Source organism: Apaloderma vittatum, unplaced genomic scaffold, assembly GCF_000703405.1.
Source record: "Apaloderma vittatum isolate BGI_N311 unplaced genomic scaffold, ASM70340v1 scaffold7750, whole genome shotgun sequence".
Lineage (NCBI taxonomy): Eukaryota > Metazoa > Chordata > Aves > Trogoniformes > Trogonidae > Apaloderma > Apaloderma vittatum.
Genome location: NW_009694982.1, coordinates 6,336 through 32,801, shown reverse-complemented (window position 1 = coordinate 32,801; position 26,466 = coordinate 6,336). Strand labels below are relative to the sequence as shown.

The following is a 26,466-nucleotide window of genomic DNA, read 5'->3' as shown; positions in this document are numbered from 1 at the left end:
ATCTTGAGGGAGTGTTTTACTGCTTACATCTTGCTATAGATCATCTGCTTTACCTGGAGTTGTGACTCTAATACTGTATCTTCAGCTTAAATCACAAACCTTGAACTGCAAAAAAGAAGCTTGAGGCTTAGTTGTCATGTCAGCTAGTGGATATGAAAACAATATCCTTTACTGAGTTGGGTCTTGGCGTTGAGGTGGTGAATTAAAACAAAGGGGTTTTTTTTCCTTTCTTTTTTTTAAGGAAAACGGTTTTCTAAGAAGACTTATTATTTTTGTACTGGGTTACCATTCTTAAAAGGTTTAAAATGTTGCCTACTACATGCCTTTTAAAACGCTCTCTGTCTTCTTTTCCATTGTATTCTGTGTTATTATATGATATATTGTCCTCTCTTTCTTTTTTAGGGTTGCTATGGTGAGATTCTTCAACTCACCAAATGTTTTACAAGGTTTCCAGATGCATACTCGCACTCTTCGTCTCTTCCCACGACCAGTGGTGGCCTTCCAGGCAAATTCTTTTCTTGCCTCTAGGCCGAAGCAAACACCTTTTGCAGATAAACTTTCCAGGACTCAGGCAGTAGAATACTTTGGAGAATGGTCACTCAACCCTACTAACTATGCTTTCCAAAGAATTCATAACAGTAAGTTTTGGTCTTCCTAAAAACCCGGAGATTCTAGACAAGGATGAAGTTTAACACTATATTATTGCTCCTGGGGAGGGAAATCTAGTTCAAGGAACATTTTTCTATTTTTATGTATATCCTCATGTGTTTTTACCAAATTAGCCCTGCAATTAGCCACTCATTTCTCCAGTTAAGTTTATCTCTTGTCTTGTTTGATTTTGGAGAAGTCTTGTAGGCTACTTAGAATAGAAACTGTCCCTTCTTAATCAGGGGGTAGCTTCACTGTGAATGAAGCCTTTGACACCAATAAATGAGTTCAATTAACTCTCCTTGGTTTTTTGTGCAGATATGTTTGACCCGGCACTGATTGGGGACAAACCAAAGTGGTACGCTCACCAGCTGCAGCCCATCCACTATCGTGTCTATGACAGTAATTCACAGCTGGCTGAAGCGTTGAATGTCCCAGCAGAGAAAGAAACAGATTCTGAACCCACTGATGACAGGTTGGTGGGGAGCATGACCCTAATCACATGACAGTTACTTCAGATTACTGGGCCTCTCCTGCTTCTCGTTTGCAGCCTTTTCCTGTAGCTTGCCCAGTTGCTTCTGTCTGGGCAGAGTACTGACGATGAAATAAATTATCTCACCACTCTGTCATTATAGCAACCGCTTAACCCTTTCCTGATATCTTCTCAGGCCTTCATTTAATGTGATTCTTTATTTCTATTTACTATCCGTATGCTACTTGACATTTGGTATTTCCTCCCACCCTAATGCTCCTTTTTTTTCCCTGTGCTGTTCTTTCTCTGGTTATTTTTACTGCAGTACAACAAATATTCCCACCCATCCTACCACTTTTTCAAATCTCTATTTAGTGCATAGTTATGTGAAGCTTGTTAAAATTACCCACTGCCTGAGACGTCCTTGTGTGTTTAGTAAAAAGAGCAAGATGTTTTGTTGTAGAAGTTTTGGCCATATTTCCCAGAGTTTTGCATACAGTTTTATGACTGTTCGTTCTCTGCTAGCCTGTGAGATCTTTCAGGCTTGGACTTGCACATCTTTTGTCTTCCACACAGCACCAATGGTCCTGACCGAGTGGGATTTGTTGTTGGTATACAAAGGGAATGCTTTTACTTTTTTACTTTTACTTTTTTTGCTTTTTTACTTCTTTCAGTTCCGTTGCAGTCATCCTACACACACAGAGAATTAATACACCACGCCCTGCTCACTTATGCTTGACCTCATTAACATTGCTGAGAGCCTTCAGGTGTCTTCCCATACTGTCTCTTCACCTGCCTTAAAGTTATTTCATTTGCTCTGACCTTTCATGAAGATGGCTTCTGATTCTTGCCAAAAATTTGTTTGTAGACACTGTAACATCATGACATTTTTAAGAAGCCTGTGAACACAGTGCTGATTAAAATCTTTGAAACATCAGGCCCTGCTGTTGCTGTTATGCTGCCACTCATCTTTCTTTTTCACCTGTTGTGGCAGTGGCAGTGACAGTGTCGAGTACGACGACTCAAGTTCCTCCTACTCCTCCCTCGGTGACTTTGTCAGTGAGATGATGAAATGTGACATTAATGGTGATACCCCAAGTGAGTAACTTCGAGCTTTACTTTCGCAAGGTCCGCGTAGGTTCTTCTTCCTCATTCATATGCACTGTGGGGAAAAATGCATCCTGTAAGTCCCTGAGTCAGAGCGAAGTATTGTTCCATTGTAGCCTTGCTCTGAGGTAAAAGTGCCTTCTATACTCCTTCAGTATGCGAGGCTGAAAAAAGATATTTCTCCTGCTTATAAACAATGCCCTCCAAAGGCCACCGAGAGGAGGAAGAGCAGAAATAGGTGCTGCGGAAGAAAACTGGCTCACCAGACTGGGAAACCACATGCTGCTGCCAATAGATACTGTGCAATACAGGCAGCAGAGTATGAGCTTTCTCCTCCCCACGTATATGGCCTCTCAGAGCTGGCTTTAATGAGTCGCTGTGTCTTTGTGGGGACAGGAAAATGCATTTTTTGTTGCCTCTATGGAGGCTACAGCAGTAGTTTCTCTTGTGGAGGTGGAAAGCTCTCACTTTCTTCGATAAAATAAATCTAGGAATGTCAACACGTTTCCTATGTCCCAAGGACAAGTGGTACTAATCATAAATTGCAACAAAAGAAACTGTACTTGGACATAAGGCAAAGATCTTCATGATTAGTGTAATTAAATATGTTTCCAGGCTAACAGTAGGATGTCAAGCCTTGGAGCATTTCAGAACTCAGTGAGACAAAGCTCTGACCAACCTGCTTCAACTTCGAAGTTACCCCTACTTTAAGCAGAGAGTTGAACAGATGACCTCAAAAAAGTCCTTTACAACCTGAATTTTTGTGCTCAGCACTTCTTATCTGCTAGGAATCTTTAGTTAGATGGGCAAAAGGTTGAGGAAGACAGTGTCCTTTAATGCAAAATAATGTGTTTGCAGATGTTGACCCCCTGACTCATGCAGCCCTTGGTGATGCTAGTGAAGTGGAATTTGATGATTTTCAAGAATATTCAGGGGATCTGGATGAACAGGCCATGGACAGTGAAAACTCCCAAGAGAACAACCAGCCTCGTTCAAGTTCCAGTACTACAGCCAGTAGCAGCCCCAGCACTGTCATCCACGGAGTGAATCATGTGTGTACCGAGATGAGTTCAGCCCCAAGATCAGTATATTAGGGTATAAAGAATGGGAGAATGCATGTGGTTCTTTTTGAGTAGGGCAAAATCTAATGGGGCTGTGAAACCATGCACAGATTAAATTGCATGCTTTTTCTGGACTTTCTGAGCAAGGTGAAGTTTACTGGTACCCTCTTACGCTGGGATAGAGCACTCCTGTACGTAAAAGCTCCCGTGCATTGGAAAATGCAACATTAACAGAGTGCAGTGGTCCAGGCTGTGACTGCAGGAATTGCTTTTATAGAGTCTGAAAAGACCTGATGAGTTAGAGGAATAGGAAGTGGGGTGAAACTCATGAATCTGTGGTCATTTAGGAAGAATGGGAGTTGCTCGCATAACCACAAGACAGGGTAATAGGGAGCCGTTATCCTGAGGTAACACTTATCGTCAAGATCTGTTTTAGAGGGGAGTGAGTCCCCAGAACAACGCATAAATAATGCAGTGTGTATAAAATCCTAGATTAAAACCACAGATAGTGGGGATGGGATGAGGGCCTAGTAACAAACAGCAAGGATCCTGCAGACTTAGCAGTTTGAAGTAATTGTTCTTGTCCTGCCCTTCAGTTGTTTGTAACGCAAATTAATGAACAGATCAATGGTTTGACTGGTCCACAGGAGTCAGCAGATTCAGCAGAAATAGAAGAGAAGTTGGTTGCTGGATTTTCAAATCATCTCCCTTCCTTGCCACTGCAAACAAGCTTTCCCAGATTAAGCTTGGATCGTCGTGAGATTGATAGTGCAGCTGGCAACATGAGCTCCTCAGAAGGGGTGGTGAGGAAGCGAGAGTATGACAATCCATACTTTGAACCACAGTATGGTTTTCCTACGGAGGATGAAGATGATGAGCAGGAAGAGAGCTACACCCCAAGATTTAATCAGAATCTCAGTGGAAGCAGGCAAGTCCTCCTTGTCTCCTGCCCTTCTGTACATCACTGCTGGGGTTTCCATCTGCTTCGTGTAGTTTAACATCCATTCGTTCGTTCAAATATCTTTTGCACTTGAAATATATTGTTGATCACTTCCATTTTATACTGAAATTCTCTAAACCATTCTGGTTTGGGTAGAGGCACTTGCTCAGTTCCTTGCTTTTGTGTAAACAGTAGGAGCTAGCAGAATTATCAGTTCATGCTAAAAACATTCTAGTATTTCACCTACTGATTTCTGGAAACGTTTGAGTGATTTCTTTTTTTTTGTGAAGCCTTTTTTTTTGGGAGAATGATACTGTAGTGGTTGATGGCGGTGTCTTTTGCAGACAGGTTTTCAGCATGCCATGAGAGATAATAAAAGCCTGAATGCAGTCTTCATTTCTCTTCTTAATTCTCTTGCTTTTCCCACAAAGTCAGGGTGGTGTGGTGAAAACTGATGAGGAATGAGACTGGCATTGGTCTCCCACAATCACGCAATGTGTTGATTTGGGGTGGGAAAGGGGAAGTTTAGTAACAGTTGTACTTAATTTCTTTAAAGGTCTCAGAAGTTACTCCGTCCAAACAGTTTGAAACTGGCCAGTGATTCTGATGCCGATTCAGATTCCAGGGCCAGCTCCCCAAACTCTACTGTCTCCAACAACAGCAGTGAAGGTTTTGGGGGAATCATGTCTTTCGCAAGTATGTACTAATAGATTTATTAAGCTGGTTTTATTTATCATATTACAGTTTGCAGAGAGATGGAATGGAGAGATGACTAGTCAAGAGAATGACTTGTTTGGCAAATTTTTACCAGCTCTCCAGAAGTCATGTCGGGAGCCACAGGACCTATTAGATTTGCAGTGCTGATGACTACTGCCTTATGTATTTTTCAGTAAGAAGGATAGGCTTTGGTTATGTGGTTAGGCTCTCGAGTTTTATGGCGCTCTAGGGCATAGATCAGAAATTCTTTCAGTTTCATTTAAACAAAAAATTAAGCAATTTTATAAAGTTGATACTAAAATCTTACTAGTAGTATGCCTTCCAGGCTATCATGTTGTATGTTTAGGTGCTAAATTCAATTTCTTGACTGTGCTCACCTATTTTGTTTTTATATTTTAATAATCAAATCCACTAGGGTTTTAAAACTAAGGTATTTTAATCAGTGAAAGAGTATCCGAAGATAAAACAAGTGAAAGGTCATATATGGCCAGTTGAGTCTTGCACTATAGTGGGGAGCAGTGCAAGAAGTTTGTATCAGTGGAAAGTTTATGTTGGATGTTTCTGGCAAAATCATTGTTACTAAAATAAGGCTGCAAAAAAAAAAGAATTAAAGCAAATGGGAATAGTACGCTGACAAGTTAACGTCCTGAAGTGTTAACTGGCTCGATCTACATGAGATGCTTTCAGGCTGTCTACTGGCTGAACAGATCATGATGCATTATTGTGTTCTTAAGATATATCTGCACTAGGAAGAATTTTTTTTTCTCCTAATAAATGGAAAGCACACTTCTGTGGCAGATTAATAGTATTTCACGAGGCACAGCGTACCATCTTCACTTCTCATTTTGGAGATCTGTCATCCTGTTTTCTCATGTATCCCCTACCATTTGTTTGCTCCTAAAAAGAAGATCACACTAGAAGGCACAGCTGATGTGATGTTGCTTGTTTAAGTGCAGGAAAACAGGTGGATATTGCTGTTACATTTAAGACTCAAAGGCGTAAGAATAATGGTTTTGTACAATTTAGAATAATCTGACTACAGGTGTGGTTGCAGTGTAAATGAGATGATGTTACGGTTGTGAGATTTTGGGTAATAAAGAAGAACTTATTTATGGAATAAGAAGGTGAATTACAGGAAGTTTAGGGAATTTGTGCATGTGCAGCGAGCACTGGCATGTAATTGTTTTCTTCTTCTGTCATAGGCAGCCTGTACAGAAACCACAGCACAAGTTTCAGTCTGTCCAACTTAGCCCTACCAACTAAAGTTGGGAGAGACAAGAATACTCCCTTTCCTAGCCTGAAAGGTAACCATTTTTTCCCTTTGTCTTCTACAGCCTTTACAGTTCTTGTGATTTGGAAGTCTGAGGTCTTACCTCTAACAGGAATCCTGTTCTGGTAGTTTGGGTAGTTCCTGTCTTAAGCATCGAGACAGTAAATCATCTTGATACTTTATCAGTCAGACTTCTTCCCAACAACTGGGCTGTGTTGGAATGGGAGTCTGGCTGGTCTAGCCTGCGTTTGGTTTTGTTGGTTTTGTTTTGTATTTTGTTTTGTTTTTAAATGCTTAGTGTAAAGGATAGGAACCAAGAGGTAGGTCCTACTTTTGTACTGCTTCTATTTTCATGATTATCCTTTGGTAACTTGCTAGAGCAATGATACTGCATTTGTAAGTGGGGATAATGCAACCTCCCACGGAGACTGCAGTTTATGTGTGTTTCAAAAAAGTTTATAGAAAATTTCTGATCAAAATCAAATTATAAACATACTTCAGCTCGTTCTGAGTGAGGATCAATCCCTGACTTACTTGCACAATCTTTTCATTGCAGCATCTCCTGTTTGTCTGCAGTATCATTAGATAACATGTTTGAATGGGCACGAGAGAAATGACCCTCTTACCACAGGGAGTTAGACAGCCTGGTCATCCTTGTACCAAATGTAGTAAGAAGAGGGTGACTGAGCATGTACTACTGTTCTAGTGTTGAGACCTTTTCAGTTGCTGAACAGGGGAAGGAGGTTTTTTTTACCCTTTGAGTTATTCTATCTGATTAGAATTTACTGCTTTTGTTTTAATATGTTGATTTTTTTCATCTATTTTTTTCTTCCTCATCATTTTCATCGGTAAAGATTACTTTAATCTGGAAGTGGGAAGGGATGTGGATGAAGGTTGGTATGATGTTTTGCTGACCTTTGACCTTGTAGAAACAAAGGCCAAAAGCTATTTTTTGTGTTTCTGCTTTGGACTTTGTTTTTGAGACAGGTAATCATTCCCTGTGTGTAAAATGAGGAGGAACAAGACTGGTAGGGTGAAAACACTAGCAGAGATTCTGCACAGCTGTTTTTGACAACCTTTTACCGGTTGATTATGTTTTCCTATCCAATTGTACTGGAAAGAAACATGCTTCATGTCAGGGTTATTTCCATGGGTAAACTTGATGACTAATTCCATGCATTGGAAGAAAACAGTGATGGGGTTTGCCGTTCCACGTTCATGCTTTGCACCTCATCTTCTGCAGTTTGGTGTTCTTTTCTTGTCTGTTATAATCCTGTAGGACCTTTAGTGATACTATGCAGACATGAGGATGTAGCTCAGTCTGTTTTATGCATGTGCAAGTGTGTGTGTGTTTGTGTTCATTTACACGTGCATGCTGGCTCACTGGGTTTCCCACTGGGCACTTCACTGTTTTTAAAATGTTCTTGTCTCTGTTGTACCAGGTATAAAATTGCTGCATTAACTTGTTCTTGCCAATTGTGTGTGGTATCTAGTGTTTCTAACTGTAATGGGAAATGATGCTGGGACTCCATCTCATTGCTGCTGTTTGACCACTTTCCATCTTCTTTTTTTTTAATTTTTCCTTCATGCACATCCATTGATATTTTCTCCTCAGTGTTGCAGATGTTTCTGATAGCACCCTTGAAATACAATATGTTCAACAATGTCCTTCAAGATGCAATATGTTGGTTCCACGATCCCAAATTTCAAGCCAAGCGCTCCTAAGATCAATTATGCTGGCCCTTGAGCTTTCAAGCCGCCTTCCTGCTCTAGTGTCATTTGGGTTTTGTTTTGAGGGAGGGCTGGGAAAAAGCCGGTAGTTGGATTCTTCTGATGCTGTTGGTGGGGAGTGTAGGTATTGTAGTACACTACTAATTGTGTATTTTGTGTCCCAGTATTTGGGTTAAATACTATAATGGAGATTATTACTGAAGCTGGCCCAGTAAGCAATGAAGGTGGGTTCCCTACAGCATGAGCTGTGCATGATATAACAATTTCCAGCATTCCCTATGCCTGACTTTGGGCTACCTTTCTCACTGAGTAACCAGTACCACATGATCTATACTAGTCACCCCTAATGCATTATGCTTTTACATATAGTGACTAATTTGAAGATGGTTCTTGTTGTGGAACTGCATGCAGAGCAGCAAAACTTTTCCTGCCTTTCGCCTCCTGCTTCCATTACCATCTTCTCTTTTTCTCTCTGCATTACTCCCATTACTGTTTTCTGCCGATGTGTGATGCTAGAAAATGATACACGCTGCTGCTTTTTTTGGAGTTTCTGTTTTGTTTGAAATCTGTTACCTGTAATCCAAATAGGTGTGTTAGCCAACCTTAGTGTCCTGGGATCAGATTTTCCTCCCACTCCTTCCTCTCATCCTGTTTAGGAAACAGACGAGCCCTTGTGGATCAAAAGTCTTCAGTCATTAAGCACAGCCCAACAGTGAAGAAAGAATCTCCATCGCCTCAGGGACACACTAGCAATTCCAGGTAATATTTTTCATTGTTCTTTGAGTACAAAGTGTTATTAGAGTGGTCTTATACTTAGACTATGTTTTCTCAGAAGTCTAGCTGTTGAAAACTAAACAGTATTTTTCTACAGCCCTAAGTTTACATGTGTTCTTGTCCAAGAAGATTCAGTATTGATGGTTTTATAGTTAGTAGTACGCATACATATTTACCTGTGCTCTGAAATGTACCCTCTTTCTACCTGAGATCCAAAAAATCCTAGGTCCCTACTTTAACTCAGTATTTGTTCTTTGTAATTGGATCTGTTCTGAACAAGGTAGTCTAGACAGCAGAGTTTTAATACACTGTGCAAGGGATCAGTTGAGTCATATGAAGTGATTTGGTTTCATGAATTCATATGAAACACTTTACTCAGCCTTGGGAATGGATTCAGAATGGTGCAAGTAAATATTACCTGACCTATGCCTGTGCTTTCTTCTCTGTTTCTTACGTAGCAGTCATCAGTAGAGTAAAATTTACTTTGAGCTACTGCTGTTGGGAGACAAGCAAGAACAATAACTGTAGTTTGTACTGGGGAATGCAGCAGATCACAGAAGTTCCCTTCTTACCATTCCCTCCCTTGTGCCCAAACGACCTGAAGCAACACGTGTTCAAAGGCTGCTGCAGCAGTGTTAGTAGTGGTGTGCTTCCTCGTTCAAGGAAGGCCACCAGGTCAGGCAAGGCATCTATGGGAGAAGGTTGTGGCATAGAGGATTCCTATGGATTCTGAGGAGTGCTGTGAAGGGGAGGAGTAGTATGGTGGCTGAAGAGATGAAAGGAAAATCTGATTATGCCTTACTATAGGAAGTAATGGACAAAATCATAGAATCATAGAATGGCATAGGCTGGAAGGGACCTTAGAGATCGTCTAGTCCAACCTCCCTGTTTCGAGCAGGGACGCCACCTCTCGACTAAATATTTGATACTACACCTGGAGAACAAATCTTTGTCTGTATGTAGTTATGTTAGTATCAGGCGTAGCTAGGTTTGAACTTATCACGTACACACAGCTTTGATAGGAAGTGTGTTTCTCTGCGTGTCCTGATCATACCTCTCTTCCCACGCAAGCCTATGTAAGCAGAGGGCTAACTTCTGCCTGCTTCCTCTTACACCATCAGTGAGAACCAGCAGTTCCTGAAGGAGGTGGTACACAACGTTCTCGATGGGCAAGGTGTTGGCTGGCTGAACATGAAGAGAGTCCGACGTCTGCTGGAGAGTGAGCAGCTGCGTGTTTTTGTACTGAGCAAGCTGAATCGCACGATCCAGTCAGAAGAAGACGCTCGGCAGGATGTCATACAGGATGTGGTCAGTCCTCAGACTCAATGTCTGCTGAGGCTCAGTTTGTAGAAAGTTTTTGTTAAATTGCTTCCTAGAAGCTGATGTGATGGCTGTTTTGGAATTTATGGTCTTGATTTACTTTCTTGCTTCTGAAATAGTGACACTAATGGGATTTTCATTGCAGGAGATTAGCCGCAAGGTTTATAAAGGCATGCTGGACTTGCTGAAATGCACTGTGTTGAGCCTGGAGCAGTCATATGCAAATGCTGGCCTGGGAGGCATGGCCAGTGTTTTTGGCCTGCTAGAGATAGCACATACTCACTATTATAACAAAGGTAAGAAAAGTGTTTGTGAGAATACAGTGTTTATGAACCAAACAAGATCCTTATTATGAGGGTAGCTATTCTGTGGCTTCTGATATTTCAGGGACTTTACAACACTTTCAAAATAGGTGAGAACTGTTACCATTGAAATCTTACAGAGCTTGAAACCATTTTTTTTTTTTGCATGCGCGTAACTGGACGGAAGAAAAATAATGGCCATAGTGATTGACATTTCATTGAAATTGTAAGCTATGCAGCCAGATACAAAACTTGGGACTTTTACAGATGAAGTAGAAATTCTGAGACTGAGGACCTCCAGCTAACACTGGAGTTACTGCAGACAAGCTGAATAGGGAGGGAGGTATTTCTAGTGTGGAACCATACAAAACTTATATCTCACTAACTACCTTGTGTTACACAGTGATTCTCATGTCACTAAGTACTCTCGGAGAGAAAAAAAATACCTCTTCTTTTTCAGTTTTTATAAGAATCTGAATCTTAATGCAAAATAAGAAAATGCATTTATAAGGAAAAAGAGCAGATGACAGAAAGCTACCTTTCTGCTTAAGGTCTAACTCAGCTCTAATCTCAAATGAGGAAAAGCTATTTATTTCATTGTGGCAGAGTACCATCTACTAAATACTTCATAGTTGATGTCCCGGGTGCCTTGCATCAGGGATTTTATGAGTTGACTTAAATGCTGTGCAGGTTGCAGGTATTCACTTCCAGTCATTGTTAGAATGCTGAGGAATGTAAGGAAAGCTGTGCTAGTATAACAGTCCTGAGTGTGGGCAATAGGCTGATCCTGGTGATTGTAAGCCTTTTAGTATGACAATGATCCTAAGCAAAATTATAGAGTGGCTGCTATAAAACTCAGTGGTTTTAGAGCAAAGTCTTCCTAAGGAAGTGCTAGATCCTGTAAGTTGATGGTAAGTACAGTTTATCGAGTAAATCAGTTGTGGTCACAGTAGAGAAAATTTGATATGACCTTTCAAAACCTTGATACATCTTTGAAAGACTTATCTCATTATTGCATGACATCTTGATTTATTGTCCAATTTTAGCTGTTTAATATGTTTAGCTTCTTTTCAGTGTATAGATCTAGGTATGTCTAGAAATGTTTTGTAGAGATTAGTGCTTATCTTAATGATATTTAATATATAGTAGTGATCCAGTAATCCTAAAGTTGCTTGGTTTGCATATGAAGCATACTGTTTGAACAAGACATGAGAGGTACAGGTTATTTGTCCAGAGGAAGCTGACTCTTAATAAAGCATGGCTGTGATTAATTTATTTTAATATGGCCAAGCTAAGGACTTGTGTTTAGGAGCAGAGACAGTTGGCAATAAGAGCAGGGTTGGGAACGATGTCCTAGGAAGCAGTGTCTTTGAAAATATGTGAACTTCCTACTCTTCACTGTGTCTATAAAAACTGGAGGGGAGGGCACTGTGTAAACTTGGGAATATAGGTTAGGGATGTAGTTATTATATTGTCTCTGGATATGTCACTTGCGAGACCCCCAGCTGAGGTAGTGCTTCCAGTTCTGATCATCACATCTTGAAAAATTGAGGAGGTTTCTGAAAAGACCTACAAGGAACTGGGAACACAGTTTTGCTCTGGAAGATGCAGGTGCCTAGTTTGCTGATTTTAGGTGCTGGTTGCTTTCAGTTAGTATCTAAATAGGAGATATTGCTGATAGAATCTTTAATCTACCGGACAAAGGTATCACCAGACCTAGTGGTACGACAGAATTAGGTATTAGGATATGAAATTTTGACTGTTAGGCTTATCAGCTGTTTGTGCAGGATTGTAGGAGGCTCTTTATGGAAAAACCTCGCTTTAATTATTCTATTCTGAAAGTTTTGCTGTAATTCAGACTGTGGAGCTTGATACAAAAAAATAATCCAAACTGCCTTTGGGGACATATGAGTATAGGAAGTCTTTGAGAATGATGGAAGAACTATAGCTGATAGTTTGCTGGTTTTTTTTCCAAACTTGAAGTTTCGTTTAGTGTTACTCATCAAAGATGATTGTATTTGTCATCTTTGCACTGTGAGAGGAGCTTGCCAATATGAAGTGGTATTCCTGGTAGTTTAGGCAGAGTTGTTTAATTTTACACAACTCAGCAGAGGACGATTTACAGTTATTGTATCAAGGAAGATTCCTAGGTTTCAAGTACACAAGCAGGAGATAATTTGAGTATCCCAAAACCAGCACTCTGGCTTTCTGCTCTTTTGTTTCTGCCAGTATGTCAGACTATTTGCAGGCTATAGTGACCTGTGGGAACACATTTGGGACTGAACTTATTTCAGTAAGCCAGGCTTAATGATTTAGGTGAGGCCATCTGTCTCATCTTCCTTCTCCTGCTCTTGTTTCCTTTTTCCTTTTCTTTTTTTCTTTTTTTCTTTTTTTTCCCCCTAACACTTTGTGTTTTGTTTTTCTTCTTTAAAGAACCAGAAAAGAGAAAACGAAGTCCGACGGATGGATCTGTCACTCCAGTTGGCAAGGATCCTGCATCATCCCCAAGAGTGGAGCCAAAACCTGCGATGCAGCTGCCGGTACCTCACCTAATGCCAAAGGCACTGAGCCCTGCAGGCAGAGGGCCAAGGGAGTTTGACACAAGGAGTCTAAAGGAAGAGAATTTTATTGCTTCCATTGGTGTGTATTGAGGTGCATGTGAAGTGCAGGAGGAACTTCTGTTTTGGCCTTAGGTTCTATTTGCATTCTCTCCATTTTAACACGCGACATTGCTGCTGTAACATACTTCATTTACGCCTTGGATCACAAGGAACAATCATATGTGTTTTCACTCTATTCTCGGATAAACTATCCAGAGCAGTTTTCTCCCTGAAGCTTTCTAATCTTAACTGTTTCTGAATTTCATTAGACTTTAGACAACTTTACTTTTTGCTCTATGATTGATGTTTTCGAGCAATAGGAAATGGCAAACGGAAACAGGGCCAGCAGGACTTTGGAAAGGGAAGGGACTACATGAAATGAAAGTTTTGAATCATTGCTGACTACTTGTAGATTATCCAGATTGCACCCAGAATAAACGTGGGACCCAGGATCTGCTGATTATTAATAAAAACTGCCAAAATATTTTAGTTGTAGTGTTATTAAGTGAGCAGGGCTGATGGATCATTCTCCTATGCAATATCAAATAGAATATGTGCCCTTCTAAACAGCGTCTGCTAGGCTGTCACTGGAAGTCTTCCCAGTCTAATTTCTTAGCTGATGTAGCTTTTCCCTGTGTCGGGGGATAAAAAGTTAGAGGTTTAGACTGTGTTAACTAAAAAGGGCTTTACAGAGTTTTTTTGCGGGATGAGGAGAAAAAAAAGAAATATTTTGATTGGATCTGACCTCCTGTGGACTCTAAACAAGAGGGAAGTACCATCGGCATATGAAAGAAATTCTTTGTCAACTCCAAAAATATGTCATGTTAAATTTTAGCCATTGCTTCTTACAGCCTGTTTAGTGTAGCTTTTTTTAATGGAATCATTGTATGAAAGATTAATATTCTGAAATCAGCTTGCTGCTGTGAGACTGTACCTGAAGTACGTGATGTGTGTGTATTGGGCAGCTATGTGGCAGGAGTGCAGACGTTCATTCTTGCACCCACATGATAGCTTCCAGGCTGAGTGGTGTGAAGTCCTTCTGAACTGATACTGAACTCGGACTTGGTTTGCTTTTATGTTTCAAGGGGCAGTCTGTGGAGGCAGTTGCTCAGAAACTAGACTTGCACTCTCTTTGAAAACGTATCGGGGAGTTAAAAGATATTAAATTTCCAGGACTTCAGTTTAGTAGTTTGGTCCATGCTGGATGCTTATTTTTTTTTTTCTGTAGAAAAGAGAAGAAGGAAAGCATGCTTCTGACACAACTAGGAATAATACAGATGCTATGCTGGCGTTCTTTTAAAGAACAAAGAGAGGTCTTTTGACTGGATTGCGGAGACTGCTCCTTTTCCTGAGATCTAATTAAAGCCTCATGGAAATTGTAGAAATCAGACAGCCCATGTTTGTGGAGCATCATAAAAGTGCTTTTCAGAGGAAGTGCTACTTAATATGTTATGTTAACTACTATTGCCAGATAATTAGCCTTAAACAATTCAAAATCTTCAAGGATCTTCAGCAAAGGTAATTTTTATCTGTGGTTCTGATGCTCTGATGTTTTCCACATCTTCTATGTAACTAAGTTACAAGAAGGATACAGTTTCACCAAAACTGCTCAAAGTTTGAAGGACTTCAGTGTTTTTTTCTGATTGATTTTGTAAGTCATGAAAAGCCATGAACTAATAAGAAAGTCAGTCTTTAAGAAATTGCTGTAAAAACAATGTTGTGTTCATATTCATCTGATTCTTGAGATCTAGAAGTAGAGGCAATTTCTGTTGTGTTGCAGGCTATTATACTTCCTTTAAGTTGCATTACAGAAGCTTCAGTATAAGACAGTATTTTAGATATACAGGACCAGAGTTAGTCATAGCTAGGCTGAAATTCCTTCTGTAGTGAAATGCAGGCTTTCTTGTTCAGATTAACTTCTTTAGGGAAGAAGCATTTGGTAAACATTTATATGTTGCTGAAATAACAAACATAATTTGTAAGTAATTCCATTTAAACATGAGAAAAAGTGGTTTTATGTGAAGGTGATGGAACACTGTAACGAGTTGCCCAGAAAGGTTGTGCGTTCTCCATCTGTGGAGACAGTGACACCGGACTGGACATGGTCCTGCCGCAGCCTGCTCTAGTTGACTCTGCTTTGAGCAAGGAGGTTTGAATAGGTGATTTTCACAGATCCCCTTGAAGCTCATCAGTTTCTTGATTCTGTGAACTATGGAAGGTGCTTACAGCCTCGAGTTGCAGATAGGTAAATAAAACTCTCAATGAATCTGGTGGTATTGCATGGACAACATACAAACTGGGCTGCTAGCCTTTTGACCTAGGCACGAGAGGAAATACTAGAATGAAAAGTCAATGATCAGCCTGATGGAGTAAAACCATGTACAGCACTTTTTGCAATAGCCATACCTAAAGTGTATGTCAGCATGGCGATTAAACTGCATCTCTGAAATCTAGAGGTGTGGTAGCTGAACGTGTGCAGTTTTCTTGTACTACAGGAGCAATAGCCAGGAGGGTCCCAGAGTTTTCCAAAGTTTGCAGTGGGTGTGTTCCTACTTTACCCTCTTCTCTTGTTCCTTTTTCAGAAAGTTTATGGTTTCTTGTGTACCTCTGAAGTGTGTAGCATGATGCCCCCTTGCAACAGGGGAGGTTGTTGGTATTAAAAATTCTTATTTCTGAGGTGAATAGTAATGGATTTTTGTCAGCTGAGGATTGATGTTTGCTGTGCTATCATATGTAGTTGCTTAGCTAGGAAAGTCATTGTGAAGGTGATGCTTCTAATACTTTGTTTCTTAATGATTATTAGCTTTCTTCTGGGATTTTTGTCTTCCAGGGTCCATGGTCATCACCTGCAGTGTTGGCCTTTTTGTTAGAACACTAGTGGCTTTAAAGTTGTGATTAGTTTGGTTTTACTTGCAGTAACTCTTAATGGAAATGTTAGTACTTGCTGAAGTTTCCATTGCTACTTTTAAAATAATTTTTTAATATTGGCAGTTCACTTTATTTTGACAGTTTTTTGAAACAGAAAAGATTGTGCTCCCTACTTTGTCTGCAGCAGATCCTTTCTGCACCTGCTGTCCTGTTTAGTTCAGGCTCGTGTAACAAAGTCATAGGCATAGTGATAGTCATACACGGTCATAGTCATTTTATGCCCTTTGAGTTTATTTGAGGTTTTCCTTTTCTTATTTGACAAAGTAATTGTGAGTAAAATCTAGGCTACTTTTAGTGTTTTAGGATATACTCTGCCCTGAATCAACAGGCAAGTCAGCTAAGAGTAATTTAATGGCAGGTATTGTAGCTTGGAGCCTGGGGGTTTCTGAAGTAAAGCTGTATAGACTGAGCACTTAAGAGGTCAGATGTTTTCAAAGCCCTTTAACAAATTCAGTACGTCTTAAATAGATTATCTGTGTCAATGTGTGCTCAGATGGGTAAGCCCATAGGGTGCTGTTTGGATCCATAAGCAGTTCTATCCTGTTCGTCTCTGTACCTATGAAAGTGGAAGGAACATCCATCAATCATGAAGCAGTGCAGAAATCAGTTGGCTAGGAGCTGTCCTTCTACTCCCTTGCTCCATTTGCCTTGTTCCTGATATGTTTAATGGTAATACTTTGGGACCTTCTTCCACAGTCATAACACTATCCTTTTGTAATTTTTTTTCTGGTAGACTTTTTGCTAAATGGAACCTTTTTAGAGCCTGTCTTACCCTAAGTTCTGCCATTTGCAGCGTGGGATGGGTTGCTGATACACTTCACATGACTTTTTGGTGCTCAGCAAATATTGTTGAAGAACAGTAGAATATTGTACTTCTTTTTACTTCTTTTTCCTTCTCTTTGCTGCTTTTTTAAGAGTATCAGAACTTGTATTTTGCCCTAGTGAGGCCACATCTGGAATGTTGTGTCCAGTTCTGGGCCCCTCAGCTCCAGAGAGACAGGGAACTGCTGGAGAGAGTCCAGCGCAGCCCCAGGGATGATGGAGGGATGGAACATCTCCCTGGTGAGGAAAGGCTGAAGGAGCTGGGGCTCTGCAGCTTGGAGGAGACTGAGGGATGGCCTCGTTAATGTATGAACTTTAACCATGCTAGTGAGAGAAGATGATACCCAACATTTAGTGAGTTCAGCATGTCAGCCTGTGATATTTCCTTTGGCCAACAGGCCAGCACCTGGAATGATCAGATATTTCTGAACAGAAAAGATGACTACATTTTGGAGGGCTGAGGGATGCAAGTGATAGAGGAGTGCAAGTTCCTTATCACTTTTAATGCCAGGGCTAAGCTTCAAATGAAAAGAATGCATGCAGACTTCAGACTTTTTTTCCTTTTTTCTGTGTTGTATCCTCTTACGGAATTCCTTAACTTGATTGGAGTGCTGTCATGTGATTTTAATTTTGGAAGTTCGCATTAAGAATGACTCGTATCTTGCTCATTTTCCTTCATCTCTGTTTTCCATTCTTTGTATCCTGATAGGAGCAAATGGATGCAGAGTTCATTTTTTTTGCGTGTAGGACTGGTTGATAGACAGAGCCAAGTATTTGTTGAGAATGCTTCCAGGTCAAAAATAACTTCTGCACTTATAAACTTTGTGATAACTTTTAAGATGCAATATGGGTTAAATACTGTGTTAACTTACAGTGTTAATTTTCTTGGAATTGCTGCTGCTGTTTTTGTGCCTTTTCCTTTCAATGATACAAAGTGGAGACACTGAAATGTTTCTGTTAATTAGAGCTTCTGTGATGTCTATGTTTTGGGGTAATAAGTATCTGACAGTCTTAAAGGACTTTCTCAGGAAAGGTGGTTAATTGCATTATATGTATTCGTAATAGCTGTTTTTCTTAGTTGGTTCACTCTCTGAAGTCATCTCTAACATCTGAATTCTGTAAATGAGAGATGATGCAGTGCTCAAATCCTAATTGATTTCTTGTAAAATGGTGTTAATTAACCCTTCACTCAGTAGTTGTCATAAATCTCTGCTTTTTCCTTTTTTTTCTTTTTTTTGGTTTTGTTTTGAGATGAAGGGGTGGCGTTTTTGTTTTATTTTTTTTCCCCATTTTCACCTGTCTGATCAGCCGCTGACTCTTTCTCTTTCTCTCCTGCTTTCAATGCATCTTGGGTAGAGTTGTGGAACAAGCACCAGGAAGTGAAAATGCAAAAATCTTTGGAAAAAATGAGTAAGACAATTAAGAAATGTAGAAACTGACTCCTCCAGCCTCCCCATAACTGCCAACTCCCCAGGTGCAGGGTGAGCTTGCATCTATGGCACACAGTTTTTAGACCCACAAGAACAAAGGTCTATTAAGAAAGCAAGAAAGTCGGCATTATAGAAGAGACCAAACAGTCAGTTTGCCCTGGGGAAATTGTGTTCAAATGTCTTATTTTTTTTTTAACCCCTCCCCTTTTTTTTTCTTTTCTCTCTCTCTTTTTTTCGTCCCCTGAACGTTGCCTTCTTCAAAGAAGGGAAAGCAGATATTCTGCATCCTCACTATATGAGATATATCTGGAAGGATTTTAAAATACTCCAATCTCCTTTCTCAAATATTAAAGACCAGTTTTGCTTAACGCGTCTTTGACATGCATATATATTGATTGATTGAATGTTACTGGAGTGAAGAATTCTCTTTCAAGCAATGGGATGGCAAATTTTGTTACCTGGCATCAATCATGAACAGTTTATGACCCCAGCCAGGCTGCAACAAGAAATACTTTTGAGGGGGAGAGAGAAGGTGTATGTGAAGAATTGTATTTAATAATGGCTTTTAGAGAATAGCCTCAAAAGCAGAAGGAATCAACCTGATTTTGGGGGTTTTTTTGTATCTCATGTTAAAGGAGAAGTGAAACAGTCTGAGGCTGGATAGCAGTCTAAATCTACACAAATCTTCATGTGATACTAAATGCAATATTGAATATATGTTATGTGCAGGTGTAGTACAAGGTTTTGCTCCTTTGGTTATCACTGTTATAAGTAGGGATGTGTGACGTAAGGACACTGTATAACCACCGTGATGCGGTGGGTGTTTCTTAACCATAAGTGTAATTTCTGCTTTGCACAGCTGATGCCCCTTTTACAGACTGAAGGTTGGGGAGGATGAATAGCAAAGATGAATGAGTGAAAATCCCTGACATTCTGATCAGTTAAAAACTTCTGTTAAGGACGAGCAGTCATCTGAAGTTAGTTCAGAGAGAATGGGGCAAATGGGGCACCTCTGCAGTGCAGCTGACTACAGTTAAAATCTGAATTGCGTTCAACTGGGGTAGGAGTGTGTGTGAGGCAGACAAGAGCACGTGCACACATCTGCTCTCCCAAACTGCACCTGCCAGGGAGGTGCCTACATTGGGAGGGATAAATTGAGGTTTTGGTGTTTTATGTGTATTAGACATACAACTCCATAAAGGGAAGGGGAGGTTTGTAAGTGCCTGTAAATTGGTAGTGACGACAGTGTGTGCTTATTGTGCTCCTTAAACTGAGTTGCCAGGGTTAGCCACAGCTGTCAAATACCTGAACTGCTTCAGTCAGTTTCTTTAAAAGTCAGATCGCCAGAAGTATATCTGAATTATGTGTTAGGACAGGGAACTCTTAAATTGCTTAAAACATGCAGATCAAGTTTAGTATTCTTGCTGTGGTAATGGAATATACACCTTTTTGCTGCTTTGTTATTCAGAACTAGAAATGGTGGCCTTGTGAATGAGTGGAGGTAGACCTCTAGAAGCGAGTGGTATATATTTCAGTGGGAAATAAGATTCCAAATTCTTAGAAATTATATTTTTGGTTATTTTTCTTTTTTGTTTGTTTTGTTTATGCTTTCTCTTAGAATCTTTGATGATTTGATTTACAGTAACCAAGTCATATGGATTTGGAGACAGAATATTATAACAAATGAAGAACGCTTTCTGTAAAACACTTCATATGGAGAATTGGTGATTGAATACTAAGCTAGTATGGTCTGCACAGCCTGCTTATGGCTTTGCTATTCATGAGTTTACATACCATCTCAAACTCACTCCCACAAATCTTTGTATATTATCCTTCTCTCTCTCTCTTTCTCCTCCCTTCCCTTTTTCTTTCCTTTTTGCTGTCTTACTTCTCTAATATTACATATAATACAAACATGCTCATAATTCCCAGGTAGTTGTGATCAGTGGTTATGAAAGATAATGGCATTGTTTGCTTAGAGATACTGGATATTGTCATGAGTATATAATACAAATATTCCAGCTGCTGATCATGTCTTCCTGTTACTGAATAGTTGGCAGATATGGATATGGCACGCATTCAGTCTCTTCCCCGTTTTGAGAGTAGTGACATTCTGTGTATAGTCTATAACACATTCTTTTCTTGCCTCGTTCAGTGTTTATCCAAATTTCTTTTCAGGCTCTACCTCTCCATCATTCTCTTTTCCTTCTGCCATCCCATCAGAGGACAATAGATGATATAATTCTAAAACTGCATGGGAAATTGAACATAAAGTTTTTTATTCCGTTTTTCCCCTTTTTTGTGTTTGGATCAGTGGGTTAATGAATGCATGACTCAAAGCTCGCTGATTCCTTTTCACTACGGACCTATGTAATTGCCAACTCTGGAGAGCCATTTGACAATGTAATTGGGGAATATTGTAAAGTGCAGCATCATACAAGCATCTTCCTTGAATTTCTTACTGGTGTAGCATCAATTTTCACTGTTATGTCCTTATCATGTTGCCTGACTTTTTGCCATACATAGCTGCTGCAGGCAACCTACCCAACTCAGTCCAAGACCTTGAGCAAATTATCTGTTCAAAAAAGGGATTCTTTAAGTAAACAAGTATCCTTTATTTTACCAAGAATGAAGGAAGTGGCTTCCTAGAGTTGAATGGCAACTGCTCTGCATGTGTTATATTAACTGGAAGCTACTTGACCTTTGTCTGTCCTCTTTTCTCTGTTGAATGGCTAATAAGGTACTATTTAGTGGTAGTCACTCCTGGACTATATGCCTTTGGAGTATTTGAAGTTCAGACTGAAGAATGGCAGACGTGTCCTGCTGGCCTTGTTTACAGTACCAAGGAATTAAAAAAAAAAAAATCAAAGCAATGAGAAAGCAAATTTATTTTCTTGGTACTGTTCCTGCTTTTTGTCGATTATCTGCTTTCTACCATACTGTTTTTTCTTGGTACAGTAATGATTTGGTTTTTCTTTTGTTCAGAGCCAGAAGGCGTGAAACATTTTGATTTGGGAGAAACAGATGAGAAAAAATCCCAAATCAGTGCAGACAGTGGCCTCAGTTTGGCCTCAGGTTCTCAGGTGAGTGGCTCCTGTGCTTGCTTTATTTAAGTGGTAAGAGAGAGGGTTGCTCTATTCACTACTTAATTGTGGGAAGACTTCTAGGATTTGAGCATTCTTGAAAGGCTCATTCAGTAAAATTTCTTTCCCCCTTCTTGATCTCTGCAAACTTCTCAGTTGTGTGACCCCATGATTTTTTGATGGGCAGGCAGTAGTTTCTACTGGCTCACTAAATAAACCGTGGAGGTGAAGGCATGTGATTTAAGACCCCAAGAGAATGAGAAGTTATATTCTCTCCTTATAAAAACTAATGTGATTTTTTTTTCTTCCTGTCCTTTTTATGTTTTGATTGCAGAAGAGTGATTTCAACTCTATTCCCAGTGGAGGACCAGCAGTTATGGTCCGAAGTACAAGCCAGGATTCTGAAGTTAGCACAGTGGTAGGATATGCCCAAAGTGAAATCTTGATGTGATTCAGTGCTTGCTAAAGTGAGGGAGGGCACTTCATGCCTACATTTTGTGTGGTATGGCTTCGTGCTGTCATGCATGCATAATGTATGTCTGTGAGTTCTCTCTCCAGAGCTTTTGAGTGGGTGTCAAGCATGTGGGCTGACAGAACATATTAGTAGATTGCATCCTTCATGTGTGGTACTTGTTGCTGTTACATAGTCCTGCACATTGCTGTATTTATTGAACTGGTGGATTGGAGTAATTTTATAAATGCGCCTTAGTTGTGTATAAATCATCTATAAAGAATAGTTTAAAAATGTGGCCTGATGTAACAGTGGTAAAGTCCATATGGAGGAAGTCACTAGTGGTATAACCCCAGGGTCAGGGTCAGCACTGGGGCCAATGTTTTTTAGTGGCTGTCATGATGACCTGGATGATGGTACGGAGAAAGTTTGCAGATGATGCAAAACTGACAGGAGTGACCGACACACCAGATGGTTGTGCCTCTGTTCAGAGGGGCCTCAACAGGCTGGAAAACTGCACAGAGAGGAGTCTATGAATTTGAACAAGGGGAAATTGTTAAGTGCTACATCTGGGGAGGAGTAACCCCAGGCACCAGTGCATACTAGGGGCTGGCAGGCTGGAAAGCAACTTAGGTGGGAAGAACCTTGGGATCCTAGTGGATAACAAGCTCAGCAGCATATTCTAGCTGATGCTGCCTGAGCAGGGAGGGCTTATCTACAGTTGATCTTAACAGATCCATTCCAGCCTAAACAGTTCTGTGTCTGAAGGGCTTTCTGAGTCTCTCTTGATCTTTTTCTGCAGAGGAGGATCTTATGAAAAGATAATGTTAGTGAAGGAGAAGAGGCAAATGTGGCTTTCAGTTGTACTGCTTCGTATTTTGTGCCATGGTGTCTTTGTCTGTTGAAGGTAACTGCTTTATTTTTCTCCACAGGTTAGTAACAGTTCCGGAGAGACGTTAGGAGCGGACAGTGACTTGAGTAGCAATGCTGGTGACGGTGGTAGTGTGGAAAATGGTGGCAATTTGACAGGATCCAGAGGCACTGTGTCAGACAGTGAAATCGAGACAAACTCTGCTACTAGCTCTATCTTTGTAAGGGCATTGCAGACTCCTCTTTTTTCTTTTTAAATTAAATTTTGTACAGTAATCGTTTCGGTATGTGTGGAAGAGGATCTCTGATTCTGTTCTAAGGGTTAATCAGTAATGAGCTACAATATTTAAATATTAAAGATGTTTTTTGTATGGATCTACATACCTTTCTTCATTTCTTGTGTAATACATGGTTCTTTGAGCATAGTGCACCATGTTACGGGCTCTATAAATATTTAATTCCCCCTCCTACAGTATTTCTCTCAACCAAATGGACATTTAATTGCTCTTCAGGGGCAAAACAACATTGATGGACATTGTTCAGCTTTACGTAAGAGGGACAGATTTCCTTTTTCTTAGAAGTAGCTGTTTGATGCAGGGAAGAAATGACCCATTGTAAACATAGTAACTGTTCTGTTTCTTTAAAACATTACTTTAATCTTCCTTGATGTGTAATGGTCAGTTTTTAAAATATATTTTCCTAGTTGGAAGATCTGTAGGCAGTAAAATTGAAATGATCTGAGAGTGGTTCTAGTTGATTTTGGTTTTTAAAAATCCTTGATTATTGGGCATAATCTCTAATATATGCCTTACCAAGAAAATAATTCTGTACTCCATTTGTCTAAATCAAGCTGTCATCCAAATATGAAAACAACTGGAATGCCTTAATATTAGTCTCGCTGTGTTCATTATTTTATAATCCTGATAATATTGTAAAAGCTATACAGGGCTTCTACTTCTAATTTTAAACAACAAACAAAATCTTTGTGCTTCATTGCATATTTTTTCTAAAAGCATGAAAATGAAGTAACCATGTCTGCCTATTTATCTGCAAGAGGGTGATTTCTCAGTCCTGAAGAGTTAGATTTTTTTACAAAAATTTTCTGCATTTTTCTGCTTGATTAACGAAACTAAATGGAATATTAAGAACCCTTACAACAGATTTTGAACAAAGATGATGAGTGTACATGGTGTACCATGGATGTCAATTATCGCACCGTAGTTTACCTGTTGGTAAATAGATGGGGCCAGATTTATTATCACAGTTCCTGCTGGCTGATAGTCCCAGCACACAGTTCTTCAGACCAGATTATATGTAATCATTTGCCTAATATCATACCCCTATGAATGGTAAAGGAAAGAAGAATGTGAGAGTAAGCTCACATTTTATTCTGCTTGTGAATATTCATTTTCTGTGTAGTCCTGAGAAGGCTCTGTATTTCTTGCTTTGTTCCTCAGAGTCTATACAATGACAGCTATTCAAAGCTATTTCCTAAACAGTGGGAAAGATTTACTATTACAATTTGGGCAAACTGAATAAGTATGAAATATGGGGAATGACAGAGGTTTAACTATTACGTCCTTTAGTCTGGGATTTGCATTTTTTGCTCTGTCTCAGTTTTCCTTCAGGGAAGCATTTTGCTGCTTCTGTGTTTTGATTTCTCTGTTTTTCCTTCACCTCAATCTGGACTTTTAAGTTGCTCTTCGAACAAAGTAATTTACTTGTTTTGTGAACATTTCTGGGAGAAGCATCTATGAAGTATAGCTTGCAAACTGTATCTGTTAAGTACAACAGTGGACTGCAGGAAGCAGAGTTAAATTGTCTGACACCTCTTGTATTATTTTCAGGCAAAGTCTCATAACCTGAAGCAGATTGTGAAGGATAGCAAAGGCAGTACTCCAGGGAGAGGTCCAGAGGATGGGAACCAACGTGTCTATCTCTATGAAGGACTCCTGGGTAAACTATTTTTTTTTTGTGAGAGGGGGATCTTTTAGACTGAGGTTCAGTTAGAGTCGTGTCTGGGGCAGGCTGGAATTTTTACATTCCCAGAGACAGTTTTTAACTACTCACTGTTGTCCATACTGATAGAGTAGGAGAGCACATCAAGCCACTCCGAGTAAAGCCAAAAATTTGCTGGGGAAATTGAGTAAGGGGAGACCTGTGTGAATGCATATGTAGTTTGCATAAAATGTATTTTATTCAAATCTCTTGTTCTTGAATAGGAACTCTTTAAACTGTGGGGAAAAGGGGAGAAGGAACTTAGCTATGCATAGGAGGCTAAAATGTATCACTGATCTTGAAAAAAGATCCTTCAGCTTAAGTCATTTAACAGGGGACTGCTAAACTCAGGATACTGATGGGCTTTGAGTGTGTCCTTGAATTAGGAGTATGTTGGCTTTTTTGATGTGTTTTCCACATTTACTTGCTGTTAATTAAGAGCTCTCTCTTCCTGTGTTTTTCATCCTTTCCATTTATCGTTCCTACCTGCTTGGAATGGTGCAGGTAGGGATAAAGGATCTGTCTGGGACCAGTTAGAGGATGCTGCAATGGAAACCTTCTCTATGAGTAATAATCTTATCTTTCCGTTTCTCTGTGTGTTTGCCATGATCTGTGTTTGTGTGAGGTATTCCTGTCTTTCGGGCAGTATTAACAGTATATGGAAGAAGATATACTCCTTAAAGAATAGAGATGAGAGGTACTTTGGTGTAAGGTTTGAAAAGATTATAGCGTGAGTTAAAATAAGACATGCACCTTGTCTTCTCTTTTAGAACTTTCTTCAGTTGTGATATTGCTTGCAGTTTAAAAGTAAACTTTTGTGGGTTTTTTTAATGTGGATTATTTGTGTGTTGGCTTCTGGTATTTTCAAGGAGTGGGAAAGAACAGGTATTAATCTGAAAGTGTTTGACCGGAGTAAATCAAATAAACTATCAATTTTTGTATACATTGCATAGGCAAAGAGCGTTCAACTTTGTGGGACCAGATGCAGTTCTGGGAAGATGCTTTTTTGGATGCTGTGATGTTAGAGAGAGAAGGAATGGGGATGGACCAGGGACCTCAGGAAATGATTGACAGGTAAAGTTCTCCTTCCTTATCATTGTTTCACCTGGGCCTGAAATAGTAAAAAAACCCAAACAACTTTATTTCTGCTGAACGTGCTATTGTCACTTCGTAAACCTTGTTAATATACATGACTCTACCAAAGTGAGCCTTTTGTCTCTTTGCTGGCCACTATCTCCTGATACTGAAATACTATCTTCAGTTGCGACATATCCTTTTTTAAGTCTCATGGAGAGTTGATATTTCCAAAGAAATAGGTAATGTGAGCATAATCACAGTATGAATAGATAGAATAGACTAGATCAGTAGTAAAGGGAGAGATTTCTGTGGCGAGATGACTGTATTCTGGAATTAAAAGAAGATATTAGCGCCTGATATTAGTGCCTGAGCACCCTCTCCATGAGAAAGGGCTTCCCGAGATCCAACCTCAACCTCCCCTGATGCAGTTTCAGGCCGTGCCCTCTCGTCCTGTCACTGGTTGCCCAGGAGAAGAGCCTGACCCCCGTCTGACTACACCCTTCAGGCAGTTGTAGAGAGTGATAAGGTCCCCCTTGAGTCTCCTCTTCTCCAGGCTAAACACCCTCAGCTCCCTCAGCCTCTCCTCGCAGGACTTTCCCTCCAGTCCCTTCCCCAGCCTCGTTGCTCTCCTCTGGACCCGCTCCAGCACGTCAATATCTTCCTTGCAGTGAGGGCCAAGCCCTGCACACAGGGCTCGAGGGGAGGCATCCCCAGTGCTGAGCACGGGAGAGAATCACATCCCCACTCCTGCTGGCCACACTGTTCCTGACACAAGCCAGGATGCCCTTGGCATTCTGGGCTATCTGGGCACACTGCTGGCTCATGTTCAACCGGTTGTCACCCAGCACTCCCAGGTCCCTCTCTG

At 40.2% G+C, this 26,466-nt stretch overlaps 1 protein-coding gene across 1 annotated transcript in view; it reads left to right on the top strand.

The window, feature by feature from the left end:
- Nucleotides 1-26,466, top strand: part of MADD (MAP-kinase activating death domain) — a 44,674-nt gene that overhangs the window by 12,126 nt on the left and 6,082 nt on the right. Inside the window, exons 8-26 of the mRNA XM_009869488.1 lie at nucleotides 403-638; nucleotides 967-1,123; nucleotides 2,115-2,218; nucleotides 3,086-3,279; nucleotides 3,936-4,216; nucleotides 4,785-4,924; nucleotides 6,148-6,249; nucleotides 8,111-8,170; nucleotides 8,603-8,705; nucleotides 9,842-10,028; nucleotides 10,186-10,336; nucleotides 12,776-12,982; nucleotides 18,049-18,102; nucleotides 21,108-21,205; nucleotides 21,540-21,623; nucleotides 22,589-22,747; nucleotides 24,374-24,482; nucleotides 25,029-25,091; nucleotides 25,478-25,598. Of these exons, the coding sequence (XP_009867790.1) occupies nucleotides 403-638; nucleotides 967-1,123; nucleotides 2,115-2,218; nucleotides 3,086-3,279; nucleotides 3,936-4,216; nucleotides 4,785-4,924; nucleotides 6,148-6,249; nucleotides 8,111-8,170; nucleotides 8,603-8,705; nucleotides 9,842-10,028; nucleotides 10,186-10,336; nucleotides 12,776-12,982; nucleotides 18,049-18,102; nucleotides 21,108-21,205; nucleotides 21,540-21,623; nucleotides 22,589-22,747; nucleotides 24,374-24,482; nucleotides 25,029-25,091; nucleotides 25,478-25,598 (2,610 nt within the window). The remainder of the gene's footprint in view (nucleotides 1-402; nucleotides 639-966; nucleotides 1,124-2,114; nucleotides 2,219-3,085; nucleotides 3,280-3,935; nucleotides 4,217-4,784; nucleotides 4,925-6,147; nucleotides 6,250-8,110; nucleotides 8,171-8,602; nucleotides 8,706-9,841; nucleotides 10,029-10,185; nucleotides 10,337-12,775; nucleotides 12,983-18,048; nucleotides 18,103-21,107; nucleotides 21,206-21,539; nucleotides 21,624-22,588; nucleotides 22,748-24,373; nucleotides 24,483-25,028; nucleotides 25,092-25,477; nucleotides 25,599-26,466) is intronic.